General features: G+C 47.1%; 2 protein-coding genes and 1 pseudogene across 4 annotated transcripts; 1 reads left to right on the top strand and 2 right to left on the bottom strand.

Annotated features, from left to right (window-relative positions):
- Positions 1 to 514: 514 nt before the first annotated feature.
- LOC144582145 (ferritin heavy chain pseudogene) lies at positions 515 to 1,311 on the bottom strand (annotated as a pseudogene).
- Positions 1,312 to 3,486: 2,175 nt separating this feature from the next.
- PEX39 (peroxisomal biogenesis factor 39) lies at positions 3,487 to 4,036 on the top strand. The gene has a single exon (XM_008994436.5). The coding sequence runs from the start codon at positions 3,507 to 3,509 to the stop codon at positions 3,819 to 3,821; it is 315 nt and encodes a 104-aa protein (XP_008992684.1). The 5' UTR covers positions 3,487 to 3,506; the 3' UTR covers positions 3,822 to 4,036.
- Positions 4,037 to 6,361: 2,325 nt separating this feature from the next.
- RPL7L1 (ribosomal protein L7 like 1) lies at positions 6,362 to 13,704 on the bottom strand. 3 transcript variants are annotated; one of them, XM_035295662.3, is made up of 7 exons: positions 13,375 to 13,704; positions 12,369 to 12,474; positions 10,370 to 10,533; positions 8,972 to 9,109; positions 7,878 to 7,987; positions 7,507 to 7,721; positions 6,362 to 7,136 (listed from the first exon to the last, which is right to left on the bottom strand). In XM_035295662.3, exons 1-6 carry the CDS (start codon positions 13,413 to 13,415, stop codon positions 7,513 to 7,515), a joined length of 768 nt encoding a protein of 255 aa, XP_035151553.1. In that variant the 5' UTR covers positions 13,416 to 13,704; the 3' UTR covers positions 6,362 to 7,136; positions 7,507 to 7,512. The 3 variants fall into 3 exon arrangements, with proteins under 3 accessions (XP_035151553.1, XP_078225307.1, XP_078225308.1); XM_078369181.1 differs by having other exon boundaries at positions 6,362 to 7,721; XM_078369182.1 differs by lacking the exon at positions 8,972 to 9,109.
- Between the last annotated feature and the right edge of the window lie 9,403 nt (positions 13,705 to 23,107).

The following is a 23,107-nucleotide window of genomic DNA, read 5'->3' as shown; positions in this document are numbered from 1 at the left end:
CTCTGCCTCCCGGGTTCAAACTATTCTCATGTCTTAGCATCCTGAGTAGCTGGGATTACAGGCACTCACCATCACGCCTGGCTAAGTTTTGTAATATGAGCAGAGACAGAGTTTCGCCATGTTGGTCAGGTTGGTCTTGAAATCCTGACCTCAGGTTACCCACCTGCTTCAGCCTCCCAAAGTGTTGGGATTACAGGCATGAGCCACCATGGCCTGGCTCATGCAATTCTTCGACCACTGCCTCCTGAATAACTGGGACTACAGATGTACACCACCATGCTCAGCTATTTTTTTGTTGTTGTATTTTTAGTAGAGACAGGGTTTCACTATATTGCCCAGGCTGGTCTTGAAATCCTGAGTTCAAGCAATCCACCCACCTCAGCCTCCCAAAGTGCTGGGATTAAAGATGTGAGCCATTGTGTCTGGCCTGTATTGGTTGATTGATTGATTGTTTTTTCTTAGTAGCATGAAAACGGATTTTTTTGGGGGGTGTACCAAATTTCTTCATTTGAAGGAATGGTACAAAGAACTTAAGTGGATGTTTTGGTACAACTTATAGAAAAGGTAAAGGAAACCCCAACATGCATGCACTGCCTTGGTGACCCAGTGGCTATGGGGAAACTAGCCTAAGGCTTAGCTTTCATTATCACTGTCTCCCAAGTTGTGCTTGTCAAAGAGATATTCTGTAAGCCAGACTGGGGTGCTCCCATCTTGTGCAAGTTGGTCACGTGGTCACCCAATTCTTTGATGGATTTCACCTGCTCATTCAGGTAATGTGTCTCAATGAAGTCACACACTGGGGGTCATTTTTGTCAGTGGCCAGTTTGTGTAGTTCCAGTAGTGACTGATTCACATTTTTTCCCCAAATGTGATGCACACTCCATTGCATTCAGCCTGCTCTCCCAGTCATCATGGTCTGGTTTCTTGATATCCTGAAAGGAGATGAGGCCACCTCGTTGGTTCTGCAGCTTCATTAGTTTCTCTGCATGTTCCCTCTTCTCATGAGATTGGTGAAGAAAGTACTTGGCAAAGTTTTTCAAAGCCACATCATTGCGGCCAAAGTAGTAAGACATGGACAGGTAAACAGGAGGCATAGAGCTCCAGGTTGATCTGGCTGTTGATGGCAGCCTCTGAGTCCTGGTGGTAGTTCTGGCGCAATTGCCAGGGGCACGCGGTAGTCATGGCGGCGGCTAAGGAGAGGTGGCAGGGACGGCAAAGGCTGCGAGGTGCTGGAGCAGCGGCTGGGGCCTTGGGGCAGTCCAAGGGCGAGGTGTGGAGGTGACGAAGGGCTGGCTGTGGGTGGCTGGCCTGGGTGGGGGACAAGCGCCAGGTTTTGTCCAAGCACTATTGAAGCAGGAAACCGCGGACTCTAGGAAGAATGTCTCTCTTTTTTTTTTTTTTTTTGAGACGGAGTTTCGCTCATGTTGCCCAGGCTGGAGTGCAATGATGCAATCTTGGCTCACTGCAACCTCCGCCTCCCAGGTTCAAGCGATTCTCCTGCCTCACCCTCCGGAGTAGCTGGGATTACAGGTATGTACCACCATGCCCGGCTAATTTTTATACTTTTTAGTAGAGACAGGGGTTTCATCATATTGGTCAGGTTGGTCTCGAACTCCTAACCTCAGGTGATCCGCCTGCCGGCCTCCCAAAGTGCTGGGATTACAGGGGTGAGCCACCGCGCCTGGCTCTGTATTTATTTTTTATGTCTCCTTTAATCTGAGATCATTCTTAGTTTTTCTTTATCTTTTATGACAATGACATCTGTAAAGTGTCCAGACCAATCATTTTGCAGAATGTCTCTCACTTTGGTCTCTATTTCCTCAAGATTAGGTGTGAGCAAATATTCTTTGGACAGGACTACTACAGAAGATAATGCTGTGTCCTTCTCAATGCCAGTGCATCATATCAGGAGGCACATGAGGCCAGTTTGTCCTATTATTATTTTTTTTAAGACTGAGTCTCACTTTGTTGCCCAGGCTGGAGTGCAGTGATATGATCTCAGTTCACTGCAACCTCCCTGCTTCCTGGATTCAAGTGATTCTCCTGTTTTAGCCTCCCACGTAGTAGGGATTACAGGCAGGTACCACCATGCCCAGCTAATTTTTTGTACTTTTTTTTTTTTAACGGAGTCTCGCTTTGTCACCAGGCCTCAGGTGATCTGCCCACCTCTGCTTCCCAAAGTGTTGGGATATTAAGTGTGAGCCACCATGCCTGGCCATTAAGCTTTGATTCTTTGATTAAGATTCACCAGATCAGTCTAGCTTTTGATAAAAAAATTTTTTTTTTTTTGAGTCAGAGTCTTGCCCAGGCTGGAGTGCAGTGGTGTGATCTTGGCTCACTGCAACCTCCACTTCCGGCGTTCAAGAGATTCTCTTGCCTCAGCCTCCTGAGTAGCTGGAATTACAAGTGTGCACCACCACAATGAGTTACTTTTTGTATTTTTAGTAGAGACAGGGTTTCACCATGTTAGTCAGGCTGGTCTTAAACTCCTGAGCTCGTGATCCACCCACCCTGGCCTCCCAAAGTGTTGGGATTACAGGCGTGAGCCACTGCGCTCCTTGGCCGCTTTTGATAATTTAAAAACCTGATTTTCCAAGCAGTCAGAGCAACTGTAGCACATCTGACCTGCCTTCACTTTCTATCTTCTCTGGGAGTACCAGGATTTGAAGAATGGCAGGAAGTGTGAAGAGAGTGATGTGGCTCTGGCTGGGTGCGGTGGCTAACACCTGTAATCCCTGCACTTTGGAAGGCCGAGGCTGGGGGATCACTTGAGGTCAGGAGTTCGAGACCAGCTTGGCCAACATGGTGAAACTCCGTCTATACTGAAAACACAAAAATTAGCTGGGCTTGGTGGCGTACACCTGTAATCCCAGCTACTAGGGAAGCTGAGGCAGGAGGATCACTTGAATCCAGGAGGCGGAGGTTGCAGTGAGCTGAGATGAGGCTGTAGTGCGCTGAGATCGTGCCACTGCATTCCGGCCTGGGCGACAGAGTGAGACTTCGTCTCAAAATAATAATAAGAGAGTAGCGTAGCTTGGTGGCGGCGTCACTCCTGAGGCCCCTTGGAACAACTCTACAGTCATGCTTTGTCCAGTGCTGCGGGGCCTAGAATGGGGATTATTCCCCGCCATGTGTTGTACCTGAATCCCTGTAAGCGCGCCTGTGGGTGTGCACAAAAGTGGGCATGTGCACGGTGCCTATGCATGTATGGGTCTTTTTGCCTGCAGCGGCGCGTCCGCAGGCATGTTCCGTCCTGTGCTAGCCTTCAGGTTTTGACGCGTCCGTCCCTTTTTCTTCTAAAGCACATTCTACGTTGGGCACTCTGGGTTTGGCTAAATCGTGCACGCGTCTAAAGCGTTTCTGCAGGAAGCTGGGTCAGAGCTCTCAAGTGCTCCCCCAGTTCTGGGCCGGCTTGGTACGGTCTACAGCCTCCCCTTCCTCCCCCCCTCGCCCCGTGGTAGTTGCACCCGTTCAGTCCGGAAGCCCGTCAGGCTTCGCGACCCGACATGGAGCGTCCCCGCAGTCCCCGCCGCTCGGCCCCGGCCCCGGCCCCGGCCTCTGCTTCGGTTACTCTGTCGCAGCTCCTGCATCTGGTTCAGCAGGGCCAGGAGATCCCGGGCCTAGAGAGACGCCACATCGCGGCGATCCACGGCGAACCCACGGCGTCCCGACTCCCGCGGAGGCCCAAGCCCTGGGAGGCCGCGGCTTTGGCTGAGTCCCCTCCTCCGACCCTCAAGATAGGAACGGCCCGGGCCCCGGCGGAGCCTGGCTTGGCTGAGGCAACGACTGCACCTTCTTCATGGCATACAGTGGGGTCCTGAGGTTCGAGGTTCTTTCCAGCGGAGATCTGGAGGGCGTGGCTCCAGTACCCTGAATGCCAGTCAGTTACTCATCTTTTGTTTCCTCTCTGACCTGCCTCAGCTGGACTTGTTCCTGCAACCACCGTCGAGGTTTCGTATTTGCATTTCTGGGACATGATACGCAGTTCAGAAAAATTCTGTTTCAGCCCTTATATGTAATAAAAGGTTTGATGATGTAACTTGGGCCCAGAATGACTTTGAGGATACATTAAAGGAAAGCCCAAAGCATTTAAATAAGCCAACCAAGACTAAAATCTTGGTTTTTGGAATCAGCTGGATCAGGCAAGGGGCTAGAAAATTAGAACTTTGGAAAGGGTGCCACAGCTACCCTGAAATTAATTAGTCCTTTTATATTAAATATGCTGCCTGGCTCAGTCCACTTACTTTCTCAACACTAGATTTTACTTTCTCTACAAAAGCTAGAGTGTACCTGGTGCGTGCTGACAGGAGCATACCCTAACCCACAGATTATGTAACAGGTCTAGCTTTTCTCAAAAATAAGGATTGTCTCAAAACTTGTTCAAAAAATTAGTTATGTCATGGTACATATACACAAGTGCATAAATTTTATAATTTGTATAAAATTATAAGTTACAAACTTGTTTCATTATGCTTTTTATTAAAAAAAAACATTTTTAGTCAACTTACTCCCTTTTTTTTTTGAGATGGAGCCTCTGTCGCCAGGCTGGAGTGCAGTGGTGCAATCCTGGCTCACTGCCACTTTGTCTCCTGGGTTCAAGCGATTCTCCTGCCCCAGTCTGCCAAGTAGCTGGGATTACAGGCACATGCCACCATGCCCAGCTAATTTTTGTATTTTTAGTAGAGATGGGGTTTCACCATGTTGGTCAGGCTGGTCTCAAACTCCTGACCTGTGATCTGCCCACCTAGCCTCCCAAAGTGCTGGGGTTATAGGTGTAAGCCACCCCGCCCAGCCCTCCCTTTTATTTATTTACCAGCAGTTTGCTCTGACAGAATAAATTACAAACTATTGTTTTGCTTTTAACCACCGTATTGGGCACACAGATTGGAGGATATTAGCTCCCATTTTAGAGTGGAAACACTGTACCCATATTCACTGTAAGAGCCGAGATATAAGCCTTGGGCTTCCATAGTCACAATTTTTTTTTCCATAACTTTGTAATACATCATTTTAAAGTAATCTGATTTCACAATGTTTTACAGTATAAGAGTAACATCTATAGCATCTCTTCTTGGCAGGTTACCTCTGGAGAGAACCGATCTAATTACCTAATAAGCTGGCATATTTTAAGGCAGTTACACCTCTAACTTGAAGTCCCAGCTATGCTTGAGAGTCCCAGGAGCCAAAACTGCAGCCAAATTGATCTGATAGGACCAGGGACTAGAATGGTCAGGTATGTTTCCAAGTTTAACCTAGGCTTGGAGCATCCTTGCCAATTGCTCAGATGGCAAGTGGGGGCAACTAAGTGAAGTGAGTAGCAGGAAGAACCTGGGGTGGACACTGATGAAAAGCATGAGCAGTATCAGACCTACTGTTTTCAGGATGAAAATCCCCAGATGCCCAGTTACTGCTCTACTATCTGCTATGTCATTACCAGCAGGACAAAGGGCAATATTTTTGGAGACTAGAATATGCAAGGAAAAAATTAAGCTGCCTGCCTGTCTGGGGCCTACAGAGCCAAACAGTGCTAATTTCATCCAAGGCAAACAAAATTGTTCACTCCTTCCTGACCTGGGTTTTAAGGAAGAGTGCTGATCATCAGAGAACAAGGTAATTCTATCCTGAAGCCTAGGGGGAAAAAACATTGGGTATTTCCAAGTTATAGATGGTACAGGGGGCAACACTATCTGCCACCATGAAGGGAAAGAACTATCTTGGTAAGCTTGTCTTCCACAGGACATGGAACCAGAGTAGCAAGATCAGGGCCTGCATGACCAATTCTGATTAAAAGCAGGACTTCCTCATATAGGGTACACAAGGGCCAGGCATGGCTGCCTATGCCTGTAATCCCAGCAATTTGGGGAGGCCCAGGTGGGTGGATCACTTGAGGTCAGGAGTTTGAGACTAGCCTGGCCAACGTGATAAAACCCTGTCTGTCTCTACTAAAAATATAAAAATTAGCTGGGCATGGTAGAGCATGCCTACCAGCTGCTCGAGCGGCTGAGGCAGGAGAATAAATTGAACCCAGTAGGTGGAGGCTGCAGTGAAATGAGATCACACTACTGCACTCCAGCTTAGGCAAGAGATTCTATCTTAAAACAAAGACAAAAACAAAAAAACAAAAACCCATAAGGTGCACAGGTATCTGAGGAAGGTTCTAAACATCCTAGAACAGCAAGCAAAATTTTGAGTGTATACATGTTTTCCTGGCGAAGGTGTCCTCATTCTCAAATCCTGAGCTTTTAGGAAAAAGACTAAGCCAGTGTCAGATTAGGATACAAAATCCACCAGATACACTTAGAGCCAGTCAATTCTGAGAGCTCTCAAAGCCATCACTGAAAAGCTGGAACATAGACTCAGAGCAGAGACAAGTAAACATTTATTTTTGTACCTCTCCTCCTATGTGTATTTCAAGTCTTTCTCACAAGGCCCCAGGAATCACCAGATTCACTTATGTCCCTGGACTTGTCCACTACTGCAGGAGTCTTAGGGAGCCTTGTACAAGTGCTAGAATTACTCAACTACCAACATTAAACCCTAGGATAAGAGATGCAGCAAAGCAGGACTGCTTCCTCCATGGAATGTGCTGATTTCAGATGAGGCAGCAGCCAATGTAGAAAACGCTGGAATTTTTCCTTGGAACTGGATTGGGATGAGAGATACTTGCCATGAACATAGCTACTGTTTTTTTCTTTTCTTTTTTCTTTTGAGACAGAGTTTCGCTCGTTGCCTAGGCTAGAGTGCAATGGTGCGATCTTGGCTCACCGCAACCTCTGCCTCCCAGGTTCAAGCGATTCTCCTGCCTCAGTCTCCCGAGTAGCTGAGATTATAGGCATGGGCCACCATGACCCGCTAATTTTTCTATTTTCAGTAGAGACAGGGTTTCGCCATGTTGGTCAGGCTGGTCTTGAACCCCCAACTTTAGGTGATCCGCCCTCCTCAGCCTCCCAAAGTACTGGGATTACAGGCATGAGCCACTGCGCCCGGCCAGCTACTGTCTTTTCTTTGATACTTCCTTTCCAGTTTTTAAAGATAAAGCAGGAAATAATCTTCTCTGAAGATACTTGATACAAATTCTCCAAACCCAAAAACACATGCTTCCACTTCATTGATAAAAATTTATTGCAGTTTGGCACCTACAGTAATAACAACAGGAATAAAATGTAATTTCAAAGAGTTAAGATTTCTTCAGCAAAATAGATGATTCACATCTTCAAGTCCTTTTTGCAATCAGTTATTCTTTCCTCATTTCCATCTAAATGACTACAGCAATACAGTTTTTAGTTACATGACATTTTAAAGCCTATAACTCCTAGGCTATGCATAGCCCCATGTCCCAATCAGGCATTCATTGCACCCAGGTCTCCAACTGCTTGTACCCGCCTCCTCTTTCCTCCCAATCTCAAGGTTACTCTTAATAACTAGTAAATGCAAAAAGAACTTTTAAAGTGGCAAGGCATGGCACACCCACATTCAGTCCAAGAGCAGTTCTCAGCCCTGCCTCACCTGGTGCTAATTCAGCTGGCGGATGAGCTGATTGATGCGCTCACCCCGATAGCCAGGTGTGCCCATCTCCTTGAGGAAGCCCACTCTATTTTTGGTAGCATGACGGGCCACTGAGAGGTGGAAAGGGCGCAAGAACCGTGAGATCTCCTGGAAATGCTTCCCCGGAAAGGCAATTTCATGAATGAGGTCTTCCAAACAAATGACACCAAACTTCCCTAAGAAACAAAGGCACAGATTCCTTTATTCAACATGTATCCAGCATATACTAAGCTGGGCACTCTGGCAGACTCTTGGGACCCCAAAAAGAATACAACCTGAATCTCACATCAAAAAAGTCTTTCTCCAACTGACCCCTAAGCTGCAGCACTCACCCAGGTGCTCCTCAATCACAGTGTTGTCTGTCAGAGGGATGGTCTTATTCTTGACCCTGGCTTGTCCACGTTTCAAAATGAGTTCCCGGACAGACTTCAGATTTGGAAATCTATGTGGGTAAAATAAAGCACAGTTTTCACCAGCACCTGGCACACTACATACCAGTCCTGCAGCCTGGCTGAGAAGGTTGAAGAGGTTTTCCCACCCACCCCTCCTCCCTACCAGCAAGTGTTCTGCAAGCACATGCCAGCTGGGATGCTTGGAAATATTCCTGATTAAGAACTGAAGTGACCCCACTTACATAATTAGCAATTTAAATTTATGGATGTAAATGTTCACCAGGGAAAACATCGCCAACAAAAACAAAACAGAAACCATGTCCTAGCTTAGGGTCTAGGACTCTGGCCTTAAGCAACCCTCTACTCAAGATGGCACAAGAGCTAGAAATGAAATCCAAGCTTTTGTTGAGTTTCAATGTTTGAGCAATACTACTCTTACACAAACACTGCCCTTAGCTCTGCTTTAAGACTTTGAAGAACCAATCTCTGCTTGATCCAGCCTTACCCTACAACTAAACCAGCCCTACTATGGCACTGTTAAGACTCCTCCCTGCTGGGCGTGGTGGCTCACGCCTATAATCCCAGCACTTTGGGAGGCCAAGGTGGGTGGATCACGAGGTCAAGAGATCGAGACCATCCTGGTCAACGAGGTGAAACCCCGTCTCTACTAAAAATACAAAAATTAGCTGGGCACGGTGGTGCGCGCCTGTAGTCCCAGCTTCTCGGGAGGCTGAGGCAGGAGAATTGCTTGAACCCAGAAGGTGGAGGTTGTGGTGAGCTGAGATCGCACCATTGCACTCCAGTTTGGGTAACAACAGTGAAACTCCGTCTCAAAAAAAAAAAAAAAAAAAAAAAAGACTCCTCTGTACCCCGTGTGCTATGTTTCTTAAAGCTACCTGCTGATTTCAGGGTGACCGTGGTCACAGCAAAATGTTCCTTCTACAGTGACATGAACCCTGGAGAATGAGACCCAGTGCACCCTAACACACTCAAATAGAAATCTAATGTGAATTAACACAGGAAGTCTTACTCACCCCCAGGTCACATAAGGTTCCACTATACGCAGCATTTTTAGGTTCTGGGGAGTGACTTTTACGAAGACACCACTAAAAATTTTCTTTAGGCGAAGTCTTGCAATGGTTCTCTGCACCAGTAAACTCACACCATCAATCCTGAAATGAGTAACAACAGAAGTCAGACAGACTCCCTCCAGTTTATGTCAGTCCAGCAAGCACAACATGCGAGGTCACAACACTGGCTATCTGGAGCTCAGTTTAGTGGGAGGTGGTTATGAAAACATATCCTTTCATGATGTGGAGCAATGCCTGGGGTGCTATGGAAACACAGAGAAAGTCCCTGAATTTGTGTGTGTTTCAGGGGTAGGGGGAGTGGTGGTATGTAGGTCTACGCATGTCCAGCTAAGGAAGCTGGATGTGCTTGTACGGGCGGTAAAAGCTACTGAAGAATTTTTTTTGAGACGGAGTCTCACTCTGCCACCTAGGCTGGAGTGCAATGGCATCATCTTGGCTCACTGCAACCGCTGCCTCCTGGGTTCAAGCAATTCTCCTGCCTTAGCCTCCTGGGCAGCTGAAACTACAGGCGTGCACCACCATGCCCAGCTAATTTTTGTATTTTTAGTAGAGACGGGGTATCGCCATGTGGGCCAGAATGGTCTTGATCTCTTGACCTCGTGCTCTGCCTGCCCTGGCCTCCCAAAGTGCTGGGATTACAGGCATAAGCCACCGCACCTGGCCACTACTGAAGATTTTAAGCAGAAGCAACACCACCAGATTTTCTTCTGACAATTACCAAGGGCCATGTATGGAACAGATCAGTGCGTGACACTAGAGACAAGGAAATCCAGAAGGAAGGTTAATACAATAGTCTAGGAAAAACACGCACAGTGGCAGAGTGCCACAAAGGACAGAGCTCATAAATATGCAAAAGCCACGGGGTGACTGGGTAGGGGAAACAGCAAGAAGTAGAGCTGTACAAAGGGGTAGGGATGGGGTCAGGAAAGTTCCACTAAATGAGGAAAAGTATCTCCCCTTCAAAGAATATGCTTCATCCACTTGGCCTTGTTTCAGTTCCTAGAATGATTTCCCCACCTCAGGACTTCAGCATGTATGCCTGCAAAGTCTCCCAACAACGGTGAACGCCTTTTACATCTTTCAGGTCTCAGGCTGAAGTTCCTGCTTTAGAGACGGTGTCCTCAACCCATCTCCCTAGCGAGCACTTTACCCTCACATCACTTATTTCCAAGCCTATCTGTCTAAGGAGGTCTTCCAAATACTTCAGACTAAACTGTGCTTAACCCTGACATCCTAGCAGAACTTGCCTGAGTGGCTTGGGTCTAATATCTTATCTCCCTAGAAATGGGTCTAAAGCTTAACCAACAGCCTCATGCAATTAGGAAGACACCAATTCCTTACCTTTCAATGCGTACGACAAAGGCCAAAGAATGTTTATCTGGCAATTCCAAGGCGTGAGGCTTCACTTCTAGTCGTCTGACACGCACCTTGTCACGGGTCTGCCGCCAGGAATCATGTAGGAATGATTCCAATCGCTTAAACCTGGGCCCTTTTCCTTTCCTCTGCTGCAGAGAAGACAGACCGTCATCACCATCGTCATTTTGTGCTTCCATTCATTTTTACTTTTACAACAGTAATTTATGAGTGACAACTGATAGAGCTTTTTCCCCGTGTTCTACAATGGGGAGCAAAGCAACATCCTCTGTTTTCATATAAAGGAAAAATCAGAAACCAAAGTAAAGGTGGAGGAGAGAAAACTTGGGAATTATTGGGAAAAATAATCAACAAACAAAAAATTAATTTACATGCTATTAATCATGTTTACTAACAAGTTTCCTTAACAAACTCAACTCCAGCATTTTGCCTGCAGGTGTTAAGTATTTGCTAAACGAAGACATGAACCATATACACTTGGCGCCCTGCATCTGCAATTCTACCAATCCCAGATGTAAAATATTTCAGAGGAGGCCATATGCAGTGGCTCACCCTGTAGTCCCAGCTACTCTGGAGGCTGAGGAGGGAGGATCTCTTGAACCCAGGAAGTCGGGGCTGCAATGAGCTATGATCCTGCCACTGCACTTAAGCCTGGGCAACAGATGATGTCCTCACTCCCTTTTTTTCAAGATGGAGTCTCGTTCTGCCGTCCAGGCTGGAGTGCAGTGGTACAACCTCAGATCACTGCAACCTCTGCTTCCAGGGTTCAAGCAATTCTTCTGCCTCAGCCACCCAGCCAAAGACCTCACTCCTAAGGGGGAAAAAAAAAAGGCCGGGTGCAGTGGCTCACACCTGTAATCCTAGCTTTGGGAGGCTGAGGTGGGCAGATCACCTGAGGTCAGAGTTAAGAGACCAGCCTGGCGTGGTGGCGGACACCTAAAATCTCAGCCACTGGAGATGCTGAGGCAGGGGAATTGCTTGAACCCGGGAGGTGCAGTGAGCTGCCACTTCACTCTAGCCTGGGTGAAAGAGGAAAATCTGTCTCAAAACAAAAAACAAAAAATCAGGGGGAAAAAATGAGGCCAGGAGGGGTGGCTCAGGCCTGTAATCCCAGCACTTTGGGAGGCCAGTGGGGGATCACTTGGGGCCAGGGGTTTGAGACCAGTGTAGCTACCATGTCAAAACACCACTACTGAAAATACAAAAAATAGCTGGTGGCGGGGAGGGGTGGCTCATGCCTGTAATTGAAGCACTTTGGGAGGCTGAGGTGGGCAGATCATGAGTCCAGTAGTTGGAGACCAGCCTGGCCAACATGGTGAAACCTCGCCTCTACTAAAAATACAAAACAGCCCAGCACAATGGCGCATCCTGGTAATCCCAGCTATTTGGGAGGCTGAGGCAGGAGAATCACTTGAACCCAGGAGGCAGAGGTTTCAGTAAGCCAAGACGGCATCACCGCACCCCAGCCTGGGTGACTTAGTGAAACTCTATTATCTCAAAAATAAAATAAAATAAAATAAAATTAGTTGGGTGTGGAGGCTCATGCCTGTAATCCTAGCTACTCAGTTGGCTGAGGCAGGGAAATTGCTTGAGCCCAGGAGGCAGAGGTTGCAGTGTGATTCTGCCACTGCACTGGAGCCTGGGCAACAGTGAGACTCTTGCCTCAAAAACAAACAAACAAAAAAGCAAGCTATTAATCCAGAGATGATTTAAACCACACGGGCAGGAGTATAGATTGTATGCAAATACAACCACCATTTTATTATATAAGGGACTTCAGCAGTGTCAGATATAGGCATCTGTGGGGGTCCTGGAACCAACCCCTTAAGGATACTGTGGGATGACTGTATCTAGTTTGTCAAACCGTTGCCGGGAACTTGTCAATACCAAAGGCAGTCCAACACATGCTGGACAAAACTCACCAAATACAAATTCTAATTACTTCCTCTTGGTTCCCCACCATTACCTCCTTCTTTGCCAAAAGTGCCTGCTTTGCCTGAGTGGCTTTGAGGGCTTGATAAGCCTTCCTCTTTTTCAGGAGATTTTCTGGAACCAAAGGGATTTTTCTTTGCCTGATGCAGAAAATTGGGATCAGAGACAACATTTAGAAAAGGAACATTCGGCCGGGCGCGGTGGCTCAAGTCTGTAACCCCAGCACTGATCACCTGAGGTCAGCAGTTCAAAACCAGCCTGACCAACATGGTGAAACCTTGTCTTTACAGAAAATACAAAAATTAGCCGGGCGTGGTGGCGCACGCCTGTGATCCCAGCTACCCTGGAGGCTGAGCAGTAAAATCGCTTGAACCCGGGAAGCTGAGGTTCCAGTGAGCCGAGATCACGCCACTGCACTCTACCCTAGGCGACAGAGCAAGACCCCATCTCAAAGCAAAAACAACAAAAAAGAAAACAAACAGTCAATGGATTCCCAAACCAATTCAATATACTGGGCTTCAGGGAACATTGCTGTTTTCAAGTGTCTGAAGACTCCCCTGAAACCTGTGGTATCTGACTCCAGCCCTCAAAATGTACTCCTAATATTCACTCATCCCCAAAGCCTCAGAAAGTAATGAAGACTTTGGCCCCTGGGTTCCTGTAAGTTAACAGGGTGTTCACTGCCACAGCTCTTTATAGGCTAGCAGCGATGAGTCTAGTAAAACCCCATGGGGTTGGGGAGGGTGGAGATCTATCTGCAGGGTCAGATAGGTCAGATACCTGTTAGACTGGGTGAATTCCACTGCGGCACTCCAGACCGCTGCCTGAAGTCAATCCTCGCCTCTCTAGATAACCCGAACTTGACTGCTGTCCCCTCTTTTCTCCGCCCCAAAGGTACGGCTCCTCATCCCAAATCTTTGTAAACTGTGGCCTTTTCTATTCCTAGAGCCCACAAGAATCCGCCACCAAAGCATAAACACCGTGGATGGCACCAGATACTCTAGACCCAACTCCAAGAATTCAAAGCCCCAAACACTCACTCTTGCTCCGCCATCTTTCCGGTGTAGCAGCTACTGATCATGCGCAACCCCACCACGTGGGGCAAAACAGCACTCGCGCTGTTTACTTGACCATAGAGACGTCTGTTCTAGCTCAGGCTGGAGGACCCAAACACCCAGCTTCCATTTAATAACAGTGAGCCGCTGAGGTCCTGCTAACCATAATTCCTGCCAAAAAGTTGCAGGGCTTCCAAGCTTTTTAGAGCCTGTGTCATTTTCAAAACTCAGCCCTTTTCTTGTAAGTTACTTTCACCAAACTGACGACTTGGCGGTGGATAATAAACTGCTTCCCGCAATGTACTTGAGGCTTCCGCTCTAGCTACAGCGCCGCACTTCCGGCGTGGCTCTGCTGCGCGTATCTAGGGAGGAAGACTGGCAAACTCCGCGAAGCGTTGTCGGTCTGTGGAAAGACTTGTAGGCTATGACTTTGGCTCTCACATGTAGGTGGAAGTGTTTATTGAAGACTTAAGAGTGGTAAAGAAGGTAGCTGCGATTCCGTCTGCTTGGCTCCGTCGATGGGTCCTTAAACACATTATTTAACCCCTCCATATTGCAGGCTTATTATCCATAAAGTGGGTACGGTAATAATAGATCTACCCAATGGCGTTACGAGGATTACTGGAGATTCTCTATATAAAGCGCTTAGCACAGTGTCTGTCTGTTACTATTACTGCTGGACCGAAAACTACAACATGCTTCCTTGCCATCTAAAACCATTATACAGGCCAGGCGCGGTAGCTCACGCCTGTAATTCCAGCACTTTGGGAGGCCGAGGTGGGCGGATCACTTGAGGTTAGGGGTTCGAGACCAGCCTGACCAACAGGGAGAAATACTGTTTTGGGTGGAGGTTGCAGTGAGCCGAGATCGCGCCACTGCACACCAGCCTGGGCCACAGAGCAAGACTCCGTCTAATAAATAAATAATTCCTTATACGGCTCTCATCGCCTGGAATATGTGTTCTTCCCTCCCGGTCTATATAAAAGCCTGAAAAACAGTAGGCTGGGCTTGGTGCTTACACCTGTAATCCCAGCACTCTGGGAGGCCAGGGCGGTGGATTACTTGAGGTCAGGAGTTGGAGACCAGTCTGACCAACATGGTGAAACCCCGTCTTTACTAAAAATTAGCTGGGCATGGTGGTTCGTGCCTAAAATACCAGCTACTAGGGAGGCTGAGGTGGGAGAGTCGATGGAACCCGGGAGACCCAGGAGGGGGAGGCTGCATGAGCCGAGTTTGCTCCAGTACACTCCAGCCTGGACAACAAAGAGAGACTGTCTCAAAAAAATTAAAAAAATATTTTAAAAAGTCGGCTGGGCGCGGTGGCTCACACCTATAATCCCAGCACTTTGGGAGGCCGAGGCGGGTGGATCACGAGGTCAAGAGATCGAGACCATCCTGGTCAACAAGGTGAAACCCCGTCTCTACTAAAAATACAAAAATTAGCTGGGCATGGTGGCGCGTGCCTGTAGTCCCAGCTACTCTGGAGGCTGAGGCAGGAGAATTGCCTGAACCCAGGAGGCGGAGGTTGCAATGAGCCGAGATCGTGCCATTGCACTCCAGCCTGGGTAGAAACCCCGTCTCAAAAAAAAAAAAAAATTAAAAGTTTCTTTATAAATTAAAAATTCTGAAAAACAACACAAGTTCTGTCATCTCTGGAAACCTCCAGAGTAGTGCTTCTCAAGCATGAATATTGAATAGGCGTCATCTGAAGATTACACTAAAACACAGATTTTTATTCAGGAGGCTGGGTGGGGAGTTGATGTTCTGCATTTTTTTTTTTTTTTTTTTTTTTTGAGACGGAGTTCACTCTTGTTACCCAGCCTGGAGTACAATGGCGCGATCTCGGCTCACTGCAACCTCTGCCTCCTGGGTTCAGGCAATTCTCCTGCCTCAGCCTCCTGAGTAGCTGGGATTACAGGTACGTGCCACCGTGCCCAGCTAATTTTTTGCATTTTTAGTAGAGACGGGGTTTCACCATGTTGACCAGGATGGTCTCGATCTCTTGACCTCGTGATCCACCCGCCTCGGCCTCCCAGAGTGCTGGGATTACAGGCGTGAGCCACCGTGCCCGGCCCGATAATTCTGCATTTTTAACAGGCTTCGGAGTGCTATTGGTGCTACTGGTCTCTGGACTGGCTAGTAAGACTCTAGAGAGTCTGAATTCCTTCAGCACATATATATATATTTTTTTCAATTTTAATTTTTTTTTTTGAGATGGAGTTTCGCTGTTGTTACCGAGACTGGAGTGCAATGGCACGATCTCGGCTCACTGCAACCTCCACCTTCTGGGTTCAAGCAATTCTGCCTCAGCCTCTGCACCACCATGCCCAGTTAATTTTTGTATTTTTAGTAGAGACGGGGTTTCACCTTGTTGACTAGGATGGTCTCGATCTCTTGACCTCGTGATCCACCCGCCTCGGCCTCCCAAAGTGCTGGGATTATAGGCGTGAGCCACCGCGCCCGGCCCCATTATTATATTTTTAATATTTCTTCCAGGTGATACTTGGAGGGCAGGAACCATGCCTGCTTACTCATCACTGATGATCCTAAGGCTCTAGCACCAATTTCTCGATTTTGGCACTATTGATACTGATATTGGTAGCAGCTGAAGGCGTTGTATTGCCATGTAACTAGTCCAACCAGAAAGAGTGCCATGGGCAGAGGTCACTATCTGATTAATAAATGTCAGGACAACACAGTCTTCAGGGTCAGCACTGAAAGAGGAAGGCTCATTCTCTGAGCACCTCACCATGTGTCTTCATAAAGAGGCAAAACACAAGGGTCACTGAAGTGTAAGACATCCACTAAATAGTAAACCAAAAAGCAGAAAGTTAATGTTTTGTGATTTCTCCTGTCTAGGGATAAAAGATAGATTCTGTGGTACCAATAATATTAAGAGGAGGAGGAATTTTAGGGTTAGCAATACTCCAGCCGGGCGCTGATGGCTCTCACCTGTAATTCCAGCACTTTGGGAGGCTGAGGCGGGTGGATCACTTGAACTCAGGATTTCAAGACCAGCCTCGGCAACGTGGCACAACAAAACCCCATTTCTACTAAAAATACAAAAATTAACCGGGTGTGGTGGCGCGTGCCTATAGTCCCAGCTACTTGGGAGGCTGAGGCAGGAGAATCACTTGAACCTGGAAGGTGAAGGTTGCAGTGAGCTGAGATTGCACCACTGCACTCCAGCCTGGGTGACGAAGCAAGAGCAGGTCAAAACTAACTCCCGTGCTGATCAGTAGTGGGATTGCACCTGCGAATAGCCACTGCACTCCAGCCTGAGCAACATAGTGAGACCCCGTCTCTTTAAAATAAACAAAACAAAACAAAACAAAGCACCAGTATTTCAAGGCTGAATGGGATTGAGGCCAGGATTCAGGAAATGGTTTTCCACTGCCAGCAGATGGTGCTAGGAGAGTACTTATTCTCAATGACAAAGCCATTACTCCACCAGACTGACCCAGGGAAAAAGAAAGGAGCCCTCCTCTTCAATCAGTTATTCACTAACTGAATATGTGTTTACTGAACATTCAGCATGTACCCTAGATCTTTTTTCAAAGTGAGGTTACCGAGGCTGGGCATGGTGGCTCATGCCTGTAATCCAGCACTATGAGAGGCCAAGATGGGCGGATCACCTGAGGTCAGAAGCTTAAAACCAGCCTGGCCAACATAGTGAAACCCTGTCTCTACTAAAATACAAAAATTAGCCAGGTGTGGTGGTGCATGCCTGTAACCCCAGCTATTTGGAAGGCTGAGGCACGAGAATCGCTTGAGTCTGGGAGGCAGAGGCTGCAGTGAGCTGAGATCATGCCACTGCACTCCAACCTGGGGAACAAAGTGAGACCCTGTCTCAAAAAAAAAAAAAAAAATTCCCAGTCCTCTTGTGAACTTGTTTTTTATCATGTACAGTTGGGCGGGTGGGGGGAGGATATCAAATCCCAACACTTGCCCTCCAATACTTAAATTGAAGGAGTCTTGGGAATATCTTTTCAACTTTTTTCATACCCCATTGGGAGTGGGTATGAGATGCTAAATTTCTCTGTGATTTTGAATTTTGAGCAGAGTGATGATGGAATAAAGTACAAGATTTGAGACAAGACTTTTTTTTTTTTTTTTTGAGACAGAGTCTTGCTCTGATGCCCAGGCTGGAGTGCAGTGTCGTGATCTCAGCTCACTGCAACTGCCACATTCTAGGTTCAAGCAATTCTCCTGCCTCAGCCTCCAGAGTAGCTAGGATTACAGGTGGCCACCACCATGCCTGGCTAATTTTTGTATTTATCTATTTTTATTTATTTTTTTTGAGACGGAGTTTCACTGTTGTTATCCAGACTGAAGTGCAATGGCACGATCTTGGCTCACCGCAACTTCCGCCTTCTGGGTTCAAGCAATTCTTTTGCCTCAGCCTCTGGAGTAGCTGGAACTGCAGGCGTGCACCACTATGCCCAGCTAATTTTTGTATTTTTAGTAGAGACGGGGTTTCACCTTGTTGACCAGGATGGTCTCGATCTCTTGACCTCGTGATCCACCCACCTCGGCATCCCAAAGTGCTGGGATTATAGGCGTGAGGCACCACGCCCGGCCAATTTTTGTATTTTTAGTAGAGATGAAGTTTCACCATGTTGGTCAGGCTGCTTTTGAACTCCTGACCTCAGGTGATCCACCTGTCTTGGCTTCCCAAAGTGCTGGGATTACAGGTGTGAGCCAGCACGCCTGGCTGGTTATGGGTATATTTGTATGTAACAATTTTGGAAGCATATATGAAAAAGTGCTAATGGGGGGTCTTTTGAGAAATAGTAGTAGGGTCTGGAATGGGAGGAAAACTTCCATTTTGTGATATGCCCTTTGTTTACCACATATGTATTAGTTTAAAAAAAAGCTCTGAGTCATGTTTGTGGCTCACATCTGTAATCCTAGCACTTTGGGCGGCCCAGGTGGGTAGATCACTTGAGCTCACAAGTTTGAGACCAGCCTGGGCAACATGGTGAAACCCCATCTCTACAAAAAATATAAATATTAGGCTGGGTGCAGTGGCTCACACCTGTAATCACAGTACTTTTGGAGGCCAAGGCGGGTGGATCACTTGATATCAGGAATTTGAGACCAGCCTGGGCAACGTGGTGAAACCCCATTTCTACTGAAAATATAAAAAATTAGCCAGGCATGATGGTGCACACCTGTAGTCACAGCTACTTGAGCGGCTGAGGTGGGAGGATCGCTTTAGCCTGGAGGATCAAGGCTGTAGTGAGCTGAGGTCTGCCACTGCACTCCAGCCTGGGCAATGGGAGTCAGACCCTGTCTCGACAGATAGATGGATGGATGGATGAATGGATGGATGGATGGATGGATAGATAGACAGACAGACAGATGGCTGGGTGTGGTAACTCACTCCTATAATGCCAACACTTTGGGAGGCTGAGGGGTGGATCACTTGAGGTCAGGCGTTCAAGACCAGCCTCGTCAACATGGTGAAACCCCGTCTCTGCTAAAAAAAAATACAAAAATTATCCGGGTGTGGAGGCAGGTGCCCATAATCCCAGCTACTCAGGAGGCTGAGGCAGGAGAATTGCTTGAACCCGGGAGGTGGAGGTTGTAGTGAGCTGAGATCATGCCACTGCACTCCAGCCTGGGTGACAGTGAGACTCCATCTCTCTCTCTCTCTCTCTCTCTCTCTCTCCATATATATATATACATATATATATATATATATATATATATATATATATATATATATATAAATTAGATGGGCATGGTGGTGTGTGCCTGTAGTCATGCTACTTGGGAGGCTGAGATGGGAGGACGGATTGAGCCATGGAGGCGGAGGTTACAGTGAACAGAGATTGTACCACTGCACTCCAGCCTGGGTGACAGAGCCAGACCTTGTCTTAAAAAGAAAAAGAAAGCTCTGTAAGTAATTGGATTTTTGTGGTTCTCTGAATTGGCTCCAGAATCCCTTTCCTAACATGTCCCTGAATAATTTCAGTATTCTCTGTACTTCTGGACTATTTGGAATCCTACTCTTTTACTTAAAGGAAAGCTGCCAAACCCAACACACCCTAAGGGGAACGAACTCTACCTGCAATTTCCCATCTTTTCCATCCTCTTTCTTGGATTAAGACACTTCTTGCAGTCAGCTAGCTTCATTTTGCTTCAAGCTTTGCTTGTGTTCTTGGAGAGTGACAAGGGGTTATCTGGAAGCAGGTAGGAAAGAGATTAGTATGAGAGCAGTAGATGAACCTGGAGTTGAGGAAGACAATGTGGACAACAGCTTTTGATCCTGATGAAAAACAAGCATACGGTAGCAAAAGTGGAAAGGAACAGCAGAAAACAGGTGAGGGGCTTTTGAGACTTGAGGATAGACAGGAAAGCTGGGGTAGGAAGGTGAAAGTATGTAGCAGGTAAGACTAAAAGCAAACCAGAACAACCCAAACTTCTGAATTATTTCAAGCATAATGGAACATGGCTCTTTTTACTTTTTTTTTTGTTTTGAGATGGAGTCTCACTGTCAGCCAGGTTGGAGTGCAGTGGCATGATCTCGGCTCACCGCGACCTCCACCTCCTGGTTTCAAGTGATTCTCCTGCCTCAGACTGAGTAGCTGGGCTACAGGCTTGTGCCACCGTGCCCAGGTAATTTTTTGTATTTTTAGTAGAGATGAGGTTTCGCCATGTTGGCCAGGCTGGTCTTGAACTCCTGACCTTAGGTGATCTACCCACCTCAGCTTGGATTACAGGCATGAGCCACTGCCTCTGACTTGCTCTTTTGACTTTCTATAGTTCTTCGGTAACACACATTGAATTAATTAATTAATTAATTGGTCGGACGCGGTGCCTCACGCCTGTAATCCCAGCACTTTGGGAGGCCGAGGCAGGTGGATCATGAGGTCAAGAGATCAAGACCATCCTGGTCAAAATGGTGAAACCCGTCTCTACTAAAAATACAAAAAATTAGCTGGGCATGGTGGCACGTGCCTGTAATCCCAGCTACTCAGGCGGCTGAGGCGGGAGAATTGCCTGAACCCAGGAGGTGGAGGTTGCGGTGAGCTGAGATTGTGCCATTGCACTCCAACCTGGGTAACGAGCGAAACTTTGTCTCAAAAAAAATTAATTAATTAATTAATTAATTGAGACAGAGTCTTGCTCTGTCACTCAGGCTGAAGTGTAGTAGACGATCTCGGCTCACTGCACTCTCCACCTCCCAGGTTCTAGCAGTTCTCCAGCCTCAGCCTCCTGAGTAGCTGGGATTATGGGCACCTGCCACCACGCCCTGATAATTTTTGTATTATTATTTTTTTTTAGCAGAGACGGGGTTTCACCATGTTGACCAGACTGGTCTTGAACTCCTGACCGAAGGTCATCCACCCACGTTGGCCTCCCAAAGTGCTGGGATTACAGGCGTGAGCCACCTTGCCTGGCCTTAGTAACACACTTTAGACCCGAAGAAGTAGGGGTCAAGACCAGTTTTCCTAGTTTATGGGCAAAGACACTGTGACTGAGAGTTAAGTTGTATAAAGATATGTGATTATATGATAGATGGAGTATGAAAACCCATTTCCACATTCTGCTGCCAAAGGCATTTTTTGTCCACCCAGTTGAACTGCTTTCCTTGACCTTCATGAAGTAATTTTTTCCCAAGGAACTTCTTGCCTTTGCAATTGGTTTCAAAGGACAGACTCCAGCACATACCCAAGAGTAATAGAGATTAGGGTTTCTTTCCTTTTTTTTTTTTTGAGATGGAGTCTCACTCTTATCACCCAGGCTGGAGTGCAGTGGTGCACTCTCGGCTCACCGCAACCTCTGCCTCCTGGGTTCAAGTGATTCTCCTATCTTAACCTCCCGAGTAGCTGGGACTACAGGTGTACCATGCTAGGCTAATTTTTGTATTTTTAGTAGAGATGAGGTTTCACCATATTGGTCAGGCTGATCTCAGACTCCTGACCTTCAATAATCCTCCTGCCTTGGCATCCCAAAGTTCTGGGATTATAGGCATGAGCCACCGCGCCCAGCCTGAGTTTCTTGTAAAAGGCTTTTACCTGCAGTAGTGTAGGCAGGCAGGTCATATTACAGAATCCACTTTATACTACATATGTGCTCCTGCCATATGTGAGCATACTGAACCAGATTTCTCCACATAATTAACAATTAATTACAAAAGTCTTTTATATTTGTTACTGAAGAAAGTATATATTTTTTTCTCAAGTATAACTCAGGAAACTACTAAGAACCAGGGCATGGAAATGTAAATTACAGTTCTCTGTGCAATTTATAGTGGCAGTTCAGATGAATTTTATTTTTTGAGACAGGGTCTTGTTCTGTCATCCAGGCTGGAGTGCAGTAGCATGATCATGGCTCACTGCAGCCTTGAACTGGGCTCAAGCAATCCTCTGGCCTCAGCCTCCTGTGTAGGTGGGCCTATAGGCATGTGCCACCATGCCTGGCTAATTTGTTGAGACGCAATTTCACTTTTTTTTTTTTTTTGAGACACAGTCTTACTTGATCACCCAGGCTAGAGTGCAGTGGCTAAATCTTGGCTCACTGCAAACTCCGCCTCCTGGGTTCAAGTGATTCTCCTGCTTCAGCCTCCTGAGTATCTGGGATTATAGGTGCCCACCACCATGCCCGCCTAAAGTTTTGTATTTTTAGTAGAGACAGGGTTTCACCATGTTGGTCAGGCTGGCCTCGAACTTCTGACCTTGTGATCCACCAGCCTCCACCTCCCAAAGTGCTGGGATTATAGGCATGGGCCACTGCACCAGCAGAATTTCACTCTTGTTGCCCAGGCTGGAGTGCAATGGCGCATCTTGGCTCATTGAAACCTCCACCTCCCGGGTTTAAGTAATTCTCTTGCCTCAATCTCCCAAGTAGCTGGGATTATAGGTGCCCACCACCACACCCAGCTAATTTTGCATTTTTAGTAGAGATAGGGTTTCACCATGTTGGTCAGGCTGGTCTTGAACTCCTGACCTCAGGTGATCTGCTTGCCTTGACCTCCCAAAGTGCTGGGCGTGAGCCACTGTGCCTGGCCTGCCTGGCTAATTTTAAAATTTTGTAGAGATAGGTCTCACTGTGTTGCCCAGGCTGGTCTCGAACTCCTGGCCTCAAGCAATCCTCCTGCCTCAGACTCCCAAAGCATTGGGATTACAGGCATGAGCCACATGCCCAGCCCAGAAAAATTGTGGCATACCGTTTTCTTCTCTCCTGAACTCTAGTCAGTTCCTGAATGTAATGTATATTTGTGTGCTTGTTCCCCCTGTATACTCTGAGCCCCTTGAAAGCAGAAAGTTTGTCTGAATTATCTGTATATCCCAATGTCTAGCATAGTGCCTGCCACACAGTCAACTGTTCAAGTAATATTGTTGGTTAATAATCCATGACCCTGGACGCCAGGGCCTAGCCCTTTGAGAACAGCATAGCTAGAACCCTGCCTGAGCAGTGCTGTTCCAGAGCCCCCACATTGTAAAGGTTTCTTTCTTTTCCCTTACCTTTCCCCCAGTAATTCACCAGCCACTTTCTGTGTCAGGGAGCGCTAGGGCCCCTTTCCTGGAATGTTCTCCCATACACAGGGCTGAGGGCTTTAACTCAGGCTAAAGAGAAGATGCCTGTCTTTCCTCTAGGCATGACCCCAGGGAACAGACACAGATCCTAACTTAGCAGCCAGATGATCCTTCCTTTTAATTATTCATTCCTGGGACACTCCCATTGTAAATGACCTGAAGAGGGACAA

This window comes from Callithrix jacchus, chromosome 4 (genome assembly GCF_049354715.1).
Source record: "Callithrix jacchus isolate 240 chromosome 4, calJac240_pri, whole genome shotgun sequence".
NCBI lineage: Eukaryota > Metazoa > Chordata > Mammalia > Primates > Cebidae > Callithrix > Callithrix jacchus.
This window is presented reverse-complemented; position numbering and strand designations above follow the sequence as displayed.

Excerpts from the sequence above, each read along its gene's own strand:
- PEX39 (XM_008994436.5), top strand. The coding sequence starts at position 3,507 with ATGGAGCGTCCCCGCAGTCCCCGCCGCTCGGCCCCGGCCCCGGCCCCG.
- RPL7L1 (XM_078369181.1), bottom strand. The coding sequence starts at position 13,415 with ATGATCAGTAGCTGCTACACCGGAAAGATGGCGGAGCAAGA. Across the intron at positions 12,475-13,374 it reads GGAAAGATGGCGGAGCAAGA|GCAAAGAAAAATCCCTTTGG; the intron begins GTGAGTGTTTGG and ends TTTCTGCATCAG. Across the intron at positions 9,110-10,369 it reads TTTGTCGTACGCATTGAAAG|GATTGATGGTGTGAGTTTAC; the intron begins GTAAGGAATTGG and ends TACTCATTTCAG.